Source organism: Salmo trutta, chromosome 4 (assembly GCF_901001165.1).
Source record: "Salmo trutta chromosome 4, fSalTru1.1, whole genome shotgun sequence".
NCBI classification, from domain to species: Eukaryota; Metazoa; Chordata; class Actinopteri; order Salmoniformes; family Salmonidae; genus Salmo; species Salmo trutta.
Genome location: NC_042960.1, coordinates 37,399,511 through 37,414,633, shown reverse-complemented (window position 1 = coordinate 37,414,633; position 15,123 = coordinate 37,399,511). Strand labels below are relative to the sequence as shown.

The 15,123-nt window shown below is 42.2% G+C and overlaps 1 protein-coding gene across 6 annotated transcripts in view; it reads left to right on the top strand.

Annotated features, from left to right (window-relative positions):
- The window catches only part of LOC115192316 (receptor-type tyrosine-protein phosphatase F-like), a 435,047-nt gene that overhangs the window by 400,152 nt on the left and 19,772 nt on the right, over window positions 1–15,123 (top strand). For 4 of the 6 annotated variants that reach the window (XM_029750668.1, XM_029750671.1, XM_029750670.1 and 1 more), the window contains 3 exons: window positions 2,501–2,613; window positions 7,397–7,429; window positions 9,487–9,584. In XM_029750668.1, the coding sequence (XP_029606528.1) occupies window positions 2,501–2,613; window positions 7,397–7,429; window positions 9,487–9,584 (244 nt within the window). The remainder of the gene's footprint in view (window positions 1–2,500; window positions 2,614–7,396; window positions 7,430–9,486; window positions 9,585–15,123) is intronic. The other 2 variants (XM_029750673.1, XM_029750672.1) reach the window with 1 other exon arrangement.

Genomic DNA, 15,123 nt, shown 5'->3' with positions numbered 1-15,123 from the left:
TCCAAAAATACGCGGCATAGCTAAAGCAGCGCAAAAACACCGACTGCCACACCTAACATGACATGTAATAATCCCGCACGAATTCCCAAACCAAAAAGACAAATTAAATACCCCCCCCCCCCCCCCCCCCCCCCCCCCCCCCCACTAATGACTAACAAGGAACAGGTGCGGACCTAGACAGACAAAACCAAAAGACACAGAAACGTAGATCGGTGGCAGCTAGTAGGCCGGCGACGACGACCGCCGAGCACCGCCCGACCGGGGAGGGGCGCCACCTTCTGTGGACGCTGTGACACAACTTGTATTCGCTGGAGTTGCTTAATAAATAATAAACAACAAATAAACGAACTCCAAAACCAACGTACATGAAAAATTACATGGGTAAAAATACCCGTAGCGCACCAATACATAATTCACGACAAAAATAACAAACAAACAGTCTCGGACAAGAACATGAGGGGAAACAGAAGGTTAAATACACAACATGTAATGAATGGGATTGGAACCAGGTGTGTAGGAAAACAAGACAAAACCAATGGAAAATGAAAAATGGATCAGTGATGGCTAGAAGACCGGTGACGTCGACCGCCGAGCACCACCCGAACAAGGAGGGGCTTCGACTTCGGCAGAAGTCGTAACAGGAAGTTAAAGCTTGGTCGCAAATGGGTCTTCCAAATGGACAATGACCCCAAGCAATACTTCCAAAGTTGTGGCAAAATGCCTTAAAGACAACAAAGTCAAGGTAATTGGAGTGGCCATCACAAAGCCCTGACCTCAATCCTATAGAAGATTTGTGGGCAGAACTGAAAAAGCGTGTTCGAGCAAGGAGGCCTATAAACCTGACTCCGTTACACCAGCTCTGTCAGGAGGAATGGGCCAATATTCACCCAACTTATTGTGGGAAGCTTGTGGAAGGCTAACCGAAACATTTAACCCAAGTTAAACAATTGAAAGGCAATGCTACCAAATACTAATTGAGTGTATGTAAACTTCTGACCCACTGGAAATGTGATGAAAGAAATAAAAGCTGAAATAAATCCTTCTCTCTACTATTATTCTGACATTTTACATTCTTAAAATGAAGTGGTGATCCTAACTGACCTAAGACAGGGGATTTTTTACTAGGATTAAATGTCAGGAATTGTGAAAACTGAGTTTAAATGTATTTGGCTAAGGTGTATATAAACTTCCGACTTCAACTGTACGTTTAAGGCTAGTAACATGACTGGCACCTCCCATAGACAGCTATGATAGCATGGCATCACTAATAGCTGCCCCTGAGAGAGAGTTAGGTGAGCACATCAGCAGCAGCACTCAGCGATGGAGGCTGCTGCACATGACATGTTAGCGTAATGTTAGCGCTACCCAGAGAAACGAACGCAGGCTTTAATGCATTTGCGTGGCAGCAGCTGTAACATGTCTAGGAGACGTGTGTGACGCATTGGGAATGGAGGAGATGTGCTCTCTCTCTCTGTTTCTCCCTCTCCCCTCTTCCTACTTTCCTTCCTCCTCTCCTATTTCTCTCTCCTCTCTCTACTCCATCCCCCTTTCCCCTTCCCCAAGTCCCTCCCTCACCCACTCCCCCCTCCCTCTCTCCTTCCCTCCCTCCTTCTGTCTTTCTCTCCACCTCTGTAATTAGCCAGCCTTGCTAGTCTGTCACTGCAACTGATCCGTTAATTGCTCAGCCTGTTTGTTTTCACACATTCATATGGGGGAAATTAGAGGTTTTAATGAGCGTAAACCTAAAACTGTGTCACCATTTCCCCCCCAGCTGTGTAGACAGTAAATTGGGCCCTCCACACATAAACGGCCTCATCTGGGGAACCAACGAACACAGCCCGGCAGACAGTGTTATTTAACAGCAGCATACTCAAATGGCACCCTATTCCCTATGTAGCGCATTACTTTTGACCAGAGCTGAGGGCTGTGGCTATGGTCAAAAGTAGTGCATTATATAGCGGGGATGGTGCCGTTTGGGACATAAAACAAATGTACTTATTTATGTGTACTGTATTTATATTTTGTATTCTGTATGTTGACTTTGTGTCTTGTCTGTCTTGTACATTGTCTATTAATGGAAGCACCTATTCATTAAGTCAATTTCCGGGTGTGTGTAAATGTGATTCTGGGATTGTGATCTGACTCTGAAGAGTAGATGTGTGCCTCTGCTTCAGGAAGTTACAAATCTCAACATAACTTTTAACTACCTGCAAACTGAGCATCGTCTTGGTATCTGGTATCTTCCACATCATTGCAGAAATAAACAGATGTCAGTCTTTGGGTTGGGTTCTGATGGGTAATCTGTATAATGGGTTGACCATCTCAAGCCAGCAGGCCACTGCTGTATGGTTACATTCCAATGTCTAAAGGCCTTTTAGCATGCCACTTAAAATACATGCCAAATACATTACATTCTAAATAGTAGTGTGAATTTTGGAGCAGAGTATGTACTGTGTTTACAGCTCCTCTCATGGCCTCTCCTCCCTGCCTGTCTCCGCAGGAAACGAGCATCTCCCTCTGCCAAGGATGAGCACTCTGCTGGGGTGAAGGACTCTCTGCTGGCCCACTCCTCTGACCCTGTGGAGATGAGACGACTTAACTACCAGACACAAGGTATAGACACACACAAACTCACCCACCCAGACACACTAGCAGAACAGACTGATCACTAGACACACACTGCAAATTCGGACGTTTGAAAAGGTCCTAAGAACGTCGATAGGCCTTTCTCGGCACACTGGGAGCAAACTCATGATTCTCGGAGTCGGAGCACGCTGCTTAGACCACTGTGCTACCGCAGTTCACAATGTTCTAGCAAGCCGCGAGAATACTGTGAATACTGATGATACCTGATGGTAATAGTGCGTTGTTTTTCATTATTTTTGTTTTAAGCCTTCCTTAATAAACCACAGTCCTAACCTTAACCACTCGGAATTAACACAAAGTTAACCCTTTGAGTTGTTTCTGTTTTACCCCTGTAACCACACAGAATTAACCCTGTGACCATGCAGAATGAATGGGTCAAAAATAGACGCTCATCCATAATACGTTGAATTTCGAAGGGAAACTTCGAGATCTTGTTGAGCAGACAAACAACCCACACAGACGCACTTAAATTTAGCAACCATGGCCAAACTTTCCACTTTGCCCACAGACAAATCTCTAACAAGGTTGCTTATAAAACCTGGCCTCTAGCCACCTCCACTGGTCACACTCCTACGCTTTGATAAATTCTGGTAAATGTGTAGATTTCTGTAACCACTTTGATAGGAGAAGCAATATAGTGCAGCTCACAGGGCAGCTTTGGAAGATGTAATAGGAAAACCATCTGAGGTCTCAGTTTATATGCAGCTAAATTAGATTCAGCTAAATTAGAACAATATCAGATGCTGGTTATCTCAAATTAAAGATAGTCAGCAAATAATTGAATGTCGACAATCATCGGTGGAATGTACCTGCTTTACTGTACAGCACATTTTCCAGTGTATTAAAAATAATAAAATAAACACAGAGTGTTAAATCAACACTGAAAGTATTGAGTTTGTGGACCCATATAGACATCGGGAACAGTGTTAAATTAACACTGCTTAGTTTAAACCCTTATTCAAATATTTCCCAGTGCCTTATCTTTCAAATAAAAAACACCCATGACTGTATTTGTAAGTGACAGAGATATGCTTGTTGCATTCATCCATTTTCAGCCCTCCTGACTTCACCAAGTGATATAAAATGTGTATTATATAACACAATACCTTACACATTTCATAAGGACTTATTTTGAGGGCCTAGTATTACCCTAATAGAGTGACCTGAAACTCATATACATCACTTTGAACCAAAACCACACCCATCATTATTATAGTTCCCAGCATGCTCTATTGCAGGTTGGTTTTTGGAATTGTTTGTTTCAGTATCTATGTTTGTGCATGTGCATTGATGCATTGGGAAGTCCCAAGTGGCGCAGCGGTCTAAAACACTGCATCTCAGTGCTAGAGGCTGTCACTACAGTGCCTGGTTCGATACAAGGCTGTATCACAACCGGTCATGACTGGGAGTCCCATAGGGCGGCGCACAATTGGCCCAGCGTTGTCCGGGTTAGGGTTTGGTAGGCCGTCATTGTAGATAAGATTTTTTTTTTTTCTTAAACTGACTTGCCTAGAAAAATAAAGATGACATTTTTTTGGGGGGGGTTAGTTACATTTTTTGCACCCGTTACTGAAAAGTTTGGTCCAGTTTAAATGTCTTAGGTAGTCTCCGCACAATGTTCCTAATCCTGGAAGTCATTCCGAATGCAGATGAATACAAACGCCAACTGTTGGATATCCTAACTCTGGATGGATTCCAGAGGAAATACACATCACTTTGCAAACTGGCATAATGTGACTTGCAGGTAGAATTGGAAAATAATGATACATTTCCCAGGTTTTCCAGAAATCCTGTTTGGAAGTTTCCTGAAAATGGAAGAGGGAAATCTGAAATCATTCAACCAGTCAATTTTGATAACCCTACTTCCTTCCTGGCCTGAGGTACGAATTGGGGTACAATGATGCACTTACAAAGGTACAAAGGATGACCTTACAGAGTACCACTACAGTTACAAGTGTTTGTACCTCTTTAGGCACAAATCTAAACCTTTTGTCGTGTGTAATACAATGGGCTGAAACTTGTGGTTTACAGGCCACATAGGGCCTGCATGTTACATTATGGTGACTTACAAGGTGATATGTATGCTCTATTGGAATCCAGCCAGTGTAGGGATATACAACTTTTGGAACCTGTTTTCAGAATGGGTTGGGAAGACTACGCTATGAGACAACCTAAAGCAGGGCTTTCCAACCCAGTTCCTGGAATGCCACCATCCTATAGGTTTTCACACCAACCCTAATCTAGCATACCTGATTCTAATAATTAGCTGGTTGATAAACTAAACCAGGTTAGTTACAACTGGGGTTGGTGCGAAAACATACAGGAGGGTAGCTTTCCAGGAACAAGGTGGGCGAGACCTGCGCTAAAGCATCTAAACTGGAACAGCCAATTCAGTAACAGGTGCAATAATTCTAAGTAACATATTGGATGAGTTTAGAAAATATTTGTAATTTTTATTTGAGTGGCATAATATTAATTAATGAATCCATGTACATGCACAAACAGATAATGAAACAAACCATTTTGAAAAATCAAACTGCAATAGAGCATACTGGGAAACATGTTAATGATTGTCATGGTTTTAGTTCAAAGTGATGTGTATGAGTTCCAGGCTCCTGTATAAGGGTAAAACTCGGCACTCAAAATACAGCCTTATAAAATATGTATGGCATTGTGCTAAAGTGGCACTCCAGTCTCCTTTTCACATGATTTAACATCTGATTTACTTAACAAAAGGCACATCTCAATAGGTGGTACAGGTAAGTCATGACATAGCACAAATGGGTGGGTGGGCGCTTTCTCTTTTGTTCTCTATTGCTCTCTATTGTTCCTCACGCAAGGGGGGAGGCCGATGACATCACAATCCCATCAGACCAACTCCTTGAATGTGCTACTCCTTGAAGTTTTCAGTTTTCACTATTTTGCCTAAAACATAATTGTTGTACCCTTTCGTGTGTGGACATTACTGTATTTTATACTTGGGATATCTCTTTTAAACAGAAGAAGTTAAAAAATCACTGGAGGATGTCTTTAAAGATTTTCTTTAATAACATATTCAATTAGGATCTCACTTGGTGAAGTCCATGGGACAAAAAATGGATAAATGCAGCAATGATGTCTCTGTCACAAACAAATACAGTCATGGGTGGTAACTACAATTTACTCGAAAGCTAAGGTATTCTGGGAAATACACTAAGCAGTGTGTTAATTTCACACTTTCTCGGTGTTATTTGTTTTTGTTTTTAACACTGGAGAATTTTCTGTGTGGAGGTCATCATCTTGTCTTTGTTATGTTGGAGGATTGAGGATGAGAAGGATTGTAAGTTAACAAGGCCTAATGTATAGGATCATATCAATCTTGTAGTATTTGTAGTACTTGGGTTGAGGTGAAGTTGGTATACTCTATGCAAAGAGAGATACTGTAGTTGAGGATGGAAGGTACTATCTGTCGATCAACAACTCACAGCTCAATTAAACGCTGTCTCAAATAGCCGCTGTCCTTTTTAATAGCCGGGCAAATAAACGTAAGTTTTAAATAAATGATGGGTCTAAATTAATTGTTTATGAGGTTGCCATTAAATAATAAAGTAATGACTCGAAGAAAGGATGGCAGTTTTTATCTCCAGTAAGAAATAGCTAGCCATTGGCTACTAAAAGCTGAGAACTGCTAGATAACTGGCAAGCAGGGTCCTGGTCAAATGTCGTGCACTATATAGGGAATAGGGTGCCATTTGGGACACAGCCTCTGTGTCTCTTCTAATGGACTGCAATGACCCAGCTTGCTAATTAACTACCGTTGGAAGCAGCGTTGAACTCGAATTAAGCCCACAGAATCACTCTCCCTTTCTTTCTGTGCTTCCTCCTCTCCTCTCTCTCTAGCACTTTCTTCCTGTGCGCTCTCTCGCCCTCTTTCTCGCTTTCTCACTCTGTCTCTTGCTGTCGCTCTTTCTTACTCTATGCCGTCGCTCCCTCTCTCTCTCTAACCCTTCATCTCATCTCTCTCCCCCCCATTCCTCTTTTCATCTCTTTCAAACCATCTCTCTCCCCTCCATCCCTCCACGCTGGGGTGTTTTGAAGCTAGATCCTTCACAGGGATCCTCTTTAGTATTTGTTCTAGTAATGTGCTATTAGATGGGCAGCTTGTGGGTCTCTAGCAGTGGGGGACCTGTCTGATGTTGTTTACACAAATAGAGGCAGGTATGTTGTTGACTAGGTTGCCTCTTACCTTGTGTGTCCTTCGTGAGCAACAATGAAGAACAGCGCTAGACAGCAGGCGTGTCCTAATAGCTCAGTTCTTTACTATCGATGCCTCTGTTGCATACTTAAGCACTCTATGATACTTTAATATAGGGTAGTAGTACATACAGTATAGTCTAAGTCTTATGTCTAAGACAGTTATGTGTCAGGGTACGTTTGGACTGTCATGGTAGCCCGGACCCAATACCATGAGGTGAAATCGAACAGTTCAATTTGGATCCAGGCTATTGTCATGGATGGAGACCGCCTGGAATTCCATCATTCCTCTCAGTTTCAGCCTAACAAACTGACTCTCTTCAGACGTACAGACATTTACACAACCAGGCTTTCTGAAAACCTTGGTGCTCTTTCTCTATCCCCCTTAATCTCTCTCCTAATCCTTCTTTACCCTCTTCTCCCCTCCTTTTCCTCTCTTCCCCCTTCAACATGAATGATCCCTCTGGTATTGGCTGTTGAGTATGACACACCGACCTCCCCCATCTTCTCCCCACAGGTTCCAGTGCCCTCAGTTGTCCGAACACTCCAAGTTAGTTTTCATTCCTCCTGTGTTTTCTACCTATTTAAGCATATCCTCTTTCCTCCTCTCTCTCTGATCTCTCTCTCTCTCTGTGATCTCGCTCTCTCTCTGATCTCTCTCCCTCTCTCTCTCTGATCTCTGAGTCACTCTGCATCAGTTCTCTCAGTAGCACAATCACAGCTCAGACTGTGCTTCGGGGGGAGTTGGGATATGCAAAAAAACACATTTCCAATTCACACATGTACAAGTGTGGATTATATGTATGTGTAAATTGGAAATGTGATTTTTTTTTTTGCATATCTCAACTCCCCCTGAGGCACAGTCTGAGCTGTAATAGGACAAATATAACTACCCATCAGTTACTTATTAGTGTTAGAACTGATTCTGATCTGTATATACAGTAGTTAGTTTCTGTAGTCAGTGACTGTTGCACCAAAACTGACATCAAGTGTTGTGATGGTGCTACATTGGGAGCTGAGGTGGAACACCCCCCTCCCCCTCCTCCAAGAACACCCACCTCCACCCTCTCTATTCATCCTCCACTGCTGATTTCTGTATGTCACCCACTAAGGCCATCTCATCTCGGCTCCATGCTAGCTGCACCTTCTCTGTGAACGTCTGATTTGTAGCTCAGTCGGCTGGATCCTCCCACCCCCTTCCACTGCACTCCCACTCCCCTCATCCCCACTAGCTGTGTCACTTCCTTTCCACAGGCTGGCCTCAGAACTGCTACCTGTCACCGCTGGCTGAGAACTATACACAGTGTTTGATTGGATGATTGGATGGCTGTTTGTGGGAGGTCAGGGGTTATAGGAGAGAGTCAGGGTTTAGAGGTCAGAGCTTAGGGTCTTTAATAATAAGCCAATAAGATAAAAACGCAGTTATATACATAGAGCCTCTATTGACAATGATATCATTCATTTATTATTTGAATCAATATTATATGTTTGAGACATTTGTGTCTGTGTTTGTTGTCTAGTGGTGTCTATGTCTCGGTCTGTCCTGTCATTTTGGAGGATAATCCATTCGGTATTGCTTTGAGGACAAGCCGAGATGAAAGATTGTTCCTGCATCAAGTCCTAAGCTCTTTTACCGCTGAAAAAGGTTATATATTGTACATGTATGTGTTCTGTTTATAAGTCCCGCACTTTGAGGTTACAATTTCAGCATCATTCGTTTCAGGATCAATAGCTATATATCAGCTGGTAGCAAATGTATATGGTATATTTTCTAAAGTATTGTTTTGCTTTGTGACAATATCATTACTAATGTATTAAGATGTTGGTCTTATGTAGCTATAGCAAGGGATAGTTTTCACTTACCACTTCATGGAGAAATGGAAAGTGACCTGTTGTTAAAGCATGATGCTCTGAACATCCTCTCTCTCTCTCTCTCTCTGTCTCTCTCTCTGTCTCTCTCTCTCTCTCTGTCTCTCTCTGTCTCTCTCTCTCTCTGTCTCTCTCTGTCTTTCTCTCTCTGTCTCTCTCTGTCTCTCTCTGTCTCTCTCTCTCTGTCTCTCTCTGTCTCTCTCTCTCTCTCTCTCTCTGTCTCCACACTTCTTTCCATATCACCACTCTCAATGAGCTCTGTGCTTTGTCATTGCACTAGCATCAGTTCACTGGTTGCATATCTCACATTCAGTGTGTGTATGTCTGTTGTGTGCATGCATGTGTGCAGGTTAGCTTTTTCGTCATGAATCTTGTTCTGGAGGCAGCTCTGCAGAACGGTCACTAGTTTGCACAGCCACAAAGTCATAACATCTGATTTTAAACATAACACAAACCTTAACCTTAACCACACTGCTAACCCTAAACTTAAATTAAGAACAAAAAGTACATTTTGTTTTCATAAATGTTTACAATATAGCCAATTTTGACATTGCAGCTGGCACATCTAGCAGAAATCGCTCAGTTCTGCCTCCAGGACCACTCTCATCCCAATAAACGTTAACCTGCTGCAAGTGTGTGTGCGTCCATATATCACAGTGTGTTGTACGTTTCATCCATAGCTGAAGGAAAGTTTTATGTACTGCTGTAAATAGGTAACATTCTTCCTCTCTCCTTCAGGGATGATGGAGCACCCTCTCATCCCCACAACTGATCTGGCTAACCACATCGAGAGACTTAAGGCCAACGACGGACTCCGCTTCTCACAGGAGTATGAGGTAACTACCCCTGCTCTGCTCTGCCCTGCTGACCACCACTGGCTGTCTACAACTCAGTTCACTCATATACTGTAGTCTCTGTAGTCTCTAGATCTATAGTCTCTCTCAAAAGATTAGCTTGACACTTTGATTAGGGCTCACACACTGCCCTGCAACCACTGGCTGTCTTTATCCCTACACTCTTAGAAAAATAGGTGCTATTTAGAAACTAAAAGGGTTCTTCGGCTGTCCCCCATAACCCTTTGAAGAACATTGTTTGGTTCCAGGTAGAACCCTTTCGTGGTCGATGACACAGTCGATGACGTGGCACGCAACCATTGGTTGATGCATAGAATGTCTCGGCAGGGAAACGCAACGCAACCATTGGGTGGATTCTATTATGCTGAGCCAGTGAGATGCCAGTGAGATGTTTTGCTCAATAAGCAGACCTGAGTGAGCCTTCCCCAATCAGAAAAGATTTAGGGGTGTCTCTATGGTGTCTTTATGTCTCTGCCTCGAATTGCTTCACTCTTGTTAGCTAGTGATAGCTAAGATTATCTATTATATTGACAAGATGTTCAAGTAACCGCTCTAACAATGAAAATACATGTCCTCAAATATGGAAGGCAGGCAGCAGGAGACGAGATCAGGTGGGACCATTCTAGCCAGTGAGAGAACAGATACGTGTGTGTGAACAACAGGCGCAACTAAGTTGCAGAATGGCACGTGTGTCTACTTATAAGAGTGCATTTGTAACAACCTATACATTATGCTATTTGATCAAATAAGCGTCATGTACTTTGACACTCTCTCATAGACTTCCATGCAAAAAGATCTGCTTATATGGCAGGGACAGATTTTGGACAGAGGTTATCCTCTCGCTTCACCTCTTCCTCTCTGGTGATAGCTAGTGATAGTGATGTACAAGCTAGGCCTATTTGAAACATTGCTCGTCTACACACACACACTTTGTTCTGCCATTTGGAATAGAGCGTGAGTCTGTGATTGGCCTCTAACACACACATTTGTATAAGCATAATTCTGATACAGTCATGACCACTCAAAGTGTAGTAGTCGTCAGATTACCGTGAGTGTCTTTTAATAGGTTATGCATACTGTTTAAATGATGTTTCAGTGGTGAGGGTTGGGATAGAAGCCCAGACTATGTGAACTGTTGTCATTTTAAAGGGTGAACAAAGCAATTAGGTAGAATTATGCAAATAGCTAGTAAAAAGTCTGAGCTAAAATTCTCACTCTGGTTTGTATGGGTCACGGACACACACACACACACACACACACACACCTTTCTTCTTAATTGCCTACGATTAGTGATTCATGATGACTGCCAGCTACTGAGTGGTGAGTGCTGCCTTGCGCCAGTCCAAGTCTCTCCCTGCCTGCGCTGTATTCAGACAGGTGAAAACCATGACAGTTGCTAGTTGATTGTGCCTTACTCTGTTTGGCACATGCTGTCCAACTCAAACGTTTCCTCAGTCGTGGGGACTGATGCCTTTTGCTGACACAGAGGAAGGAAGCAACACCATATGTTCAGGGAGCGTCGATTCAGCCAGAGATGACAATTTAGGATTGGGACTTTGCAAACAATTTATGAGAGGGCTTGGCTGGTAATGTACGCTGGGGACTGACAACAGGTATTAATCAGGCTGTTCACCAGACACAATCACCTCCTAACGTGCCTCGCTAGATTAGGATATCATCGGAAAAAGAATGGGAGATGCTTTTTGAATACCGCTGCGCCGCTGCTGCATCGTTCAGTTATAGCAAATGATAGGTCTGTTTAACATGTCTTGTGCGTTCAATTCACTGCATTGCCTGTGTGGCTGTTTTTCCCTCGGTGGATCTGTCGACAGGTTCCATAAACAACAACAAGCGCACACAACCATGCGTACACACACACACCCACACTGTAAGACTTTTCTGTAATTTCAACAGTAAAACACTGCAGAATGCACAGTAAAATACCGTGAATTTGTTTCACAGTAAGACTTTTCTGTAATTTCAACAGTAAAACACTGGAGAACGCACAATAAAATACCTTAAATGTCTTTTACAGAATTAATGATTGTGCTTTGTGGGAAAATGTTGTGGGCTGGGAAAGAGTCTATGGCTTATTAACATATTTTAAGACTTGCATCTGAGGCTATATTTGTTGCACCCTTGAGTGAGAATGCTTTATCCACACAAAATACAGTAATATTCTGTACTTTAGGAAGCTTGAACCCCCCTTCCCCCACTTTGTTATTAGGTAGAATTAAGTAGAATTACGCAAATAGCTAGTAAAAAGTCTGAGCTAAAATTCTCCCTCTGGTTTATATGGGCAACACACACACACACACACACACACACACACACACACACACACACACACACACACACACACACACACACACACACACACACACACACACACCTTTATTCTTAAGCCTACGATGAGTGATTCATGATCACTGCCAGCTACTTAGTGGTGAGTGCTGCCTTGCGCCAGTCCAAGACTCTCCCTGAGGAATCCTTTATTCTCCCTGCCTGCGCTGTATTCAGACAGGTGAAAACAATTACAGTTGTTAGTTGATTGTGCCTTACTCTGTTTGGCACATGCTGTCCAACTCAAACGTTTCCTCAGTCGTGAGGACTGATGCCTTTTGCTGACACAGAGGAAGGAAGCAACACCATATGTTCAGGGCGCGTCGATTCACCCAGAGATGACAAATTTAAGATTGGGAATTTGCAAACAATTTATGAGAGGGCTTGGCTGGTAATGTACGCTGGGGAGTGACAACAGGTATTAATCAGGCTGTTCACCAGACACAATCACCTCCTAACGTGCCTCGCTAGATTATGATATCATCGGGAAAAGAATGGGAGATGCTTTTTTTTCAGTTATAGCAAATGATAGGTCTGTTTAACATGTCTAGTGCGTTCGATCTACTGCATAGCCCATGTGTATGTGTGTCTGTTTTTCCCTCGGTGGATCTGTAGACAGCTGACATAAATAACAGCACGCGCTCGCTTACGCTCTGACACACACACACACACACACACAAACACACACACACACACACACACTATAAGACTTATGTAATTTCAACAGTAAATTACTGTAGAATGCACAGTAAAATATAAAAAATGTACAGCACACTAAGACTTTTCTTTAATTTCAACAGTAAAACACTGTAGAATGCACAGTAAAATACCTTAAATGTGTATTACAGAATTAATGATAGTGCATTGTGGGAAAATGTTGTGGGCTGCGAAAGACATTACATATTTTAAGGCGTGCCTTGTAAGAGGCTATATTTGTTGCACCCGTGAGTTAGAATGCTGTAACCGCACAGAATACGCTAATATATACTGTATTTCAAGAATTTTAGAAACCTTGTCCTGAGAATCTACAGTATATTACTGGCCAAATGCTGCCAGAAATTTTACTGTAATTCAGAATACAGTACCATACTGCATTTTTGGTGCGCCGAAAGCATTTTAAACATGAGTGGGAGTATGGTATTGTTTCTGACTCATTAACATATTTTGAGGTTTGTCTTGTGAGAGACTATATATTTGTTGCACCCGTTAGTGAGAATGCTGTACAAAATTAACTGATATGTGGTAGTAGTTCCGTAAGAACTTAATTTAACTAGGGAACAGATCAGAGTGGGAGCAAGTCTCAAACCTTTAATGGTTGAGTGGCTAACCATGTCATTTTTCATCTGTTTTGCCATGTAATCACTAGGAGTTTAGTAGTGACGGGAAACCGAGGCTTTCTGAAGGCTTCGGCGCTTCCATCAAATTGTGCCAAAAAACTGATAATTACCCTGAGCTTCATTATCTGTTCACAATGCACATTAGTGACATCTGCTGGTCAGAAATAAAAAGCAGCGTATGATTATCACAGGTATTTTTTCTCTGTTTCCGTCATAATATCATGGTAAGTCGTTGGCTTTAGTAGCCAATAATCAGTTGGAATACCAGGTTCGCATCTTACATTATGTTTCCATTTTTTTGCCTTGCAGTTGACTCTTTTTCAAAAACGGAATCTATGGCATTATTTAGGATGCTTAAGACAGAAGCTTATACTAAATAATGCAAATTATTTTAACAGCAATGCAGAAAGAACAATTTTCTAAATAGTGTGCCTTTAACAGGATTCAAACGCATACCCCCACATCAGTGAATGCTGTTTGTTCCCTACTCTACCTGCTAAGCTACCGGTCAGGTGACAAATATTTTGTACAAAATAATATGTAAGAATAGTGTCCAGTCAGTGTTTGAAAGCAGCTTGGATTCGGAAAAACCACCGGAACCAGGGTGAAATCAGTGGGATCTTGCATTTTGCAACACATGGTTTGAAAAAGTACTTGATCAAACTAAGCTTCGTACGTCATTGATGACGTACTTCTGATAAAGTGATACACGCATCGGCACACTGCTTCGAAGTTCAACTCACGCCTCAGAGCTCTGGTATCAAGCATAACATCACTACAGGTTGGAAGCCTTTGTTAACAGTTACAGAAACATTTTTACTTGCTGTAAGGACAAGAGCACCCGCTAAATGACCAAAATGTACATGTTAAAATGAAAACTTGCAAAGAACACTGGGTAATATGTCACTGGGTATTTACAGTAATATACTGTAATTGTAATTGGTACTGTTAATTAAATTACAGTAACATTTTGGTTCCATAAAAAGGTTTACAGTAGCTGTACTGTAAAATGAATTACAGTAACTTACTGGCCAATTGCTGCCAGTAAGTTTCTGTACATTTTACAATAAATGTTTGACATAAATAACATCACATCCAGGCCCTCAGGGAATCAGAGGCGTATTCTGGAGTCAGGAGACAGGTGCATCTCTCTCAGGTTGCGTCCCAAATGATACCTTATTGTGGGCCATTGTCAAAAATAGTGCACTGAATAGGGAATATGGTTCCATTTGTGGTGCATGCTCTGTTGTGCCTATGATAAATACAGCAAACAATGTCTTTCAGCCACTCGGCCAGACACTGTCAGCCATACTGTGTGTGTGTGTGTGTGTGTGTGTGTGTGTGTGTGTGTGTGTGTGTGTGTGTGTGTGTGTGTGTGTGTGTGTGTGTGTGTGTGTGTGTACTGTATCAGTGCACGTGTGGGTGGTGTGTTTGTGCATGTTAGCAGGGAAATAGCTAATTATGATCCTGCAATATATTATCACCCTCCTTAGAGAAGCTGTTTAAATAAAACATGTATTTGTTACGTACACAGAATAGTACACCTTGCTACCTGTGTAGCTAACTGAAGCAGCAATATAGAAGTATGTTAAGCATTACAAAATACAAAATATAAGTAGTATATGCCACAAATGGTACCCTATTCATTGTGTAGTACACTACTTTTGACCAGGGTCCGTAGGGCTCTAGTCAAAGCTAGTGCACTATATATGGAATAATATTATGCCATTTGGGCCACAGCCAGTTACTGTATGAAGTGTCTTGACAGGATTTGATATCAGCTGAAATACAGGAGCTATTCTTGAAGCATCACCGTGCTGCTGGTTTAGGATGCAGCTTGT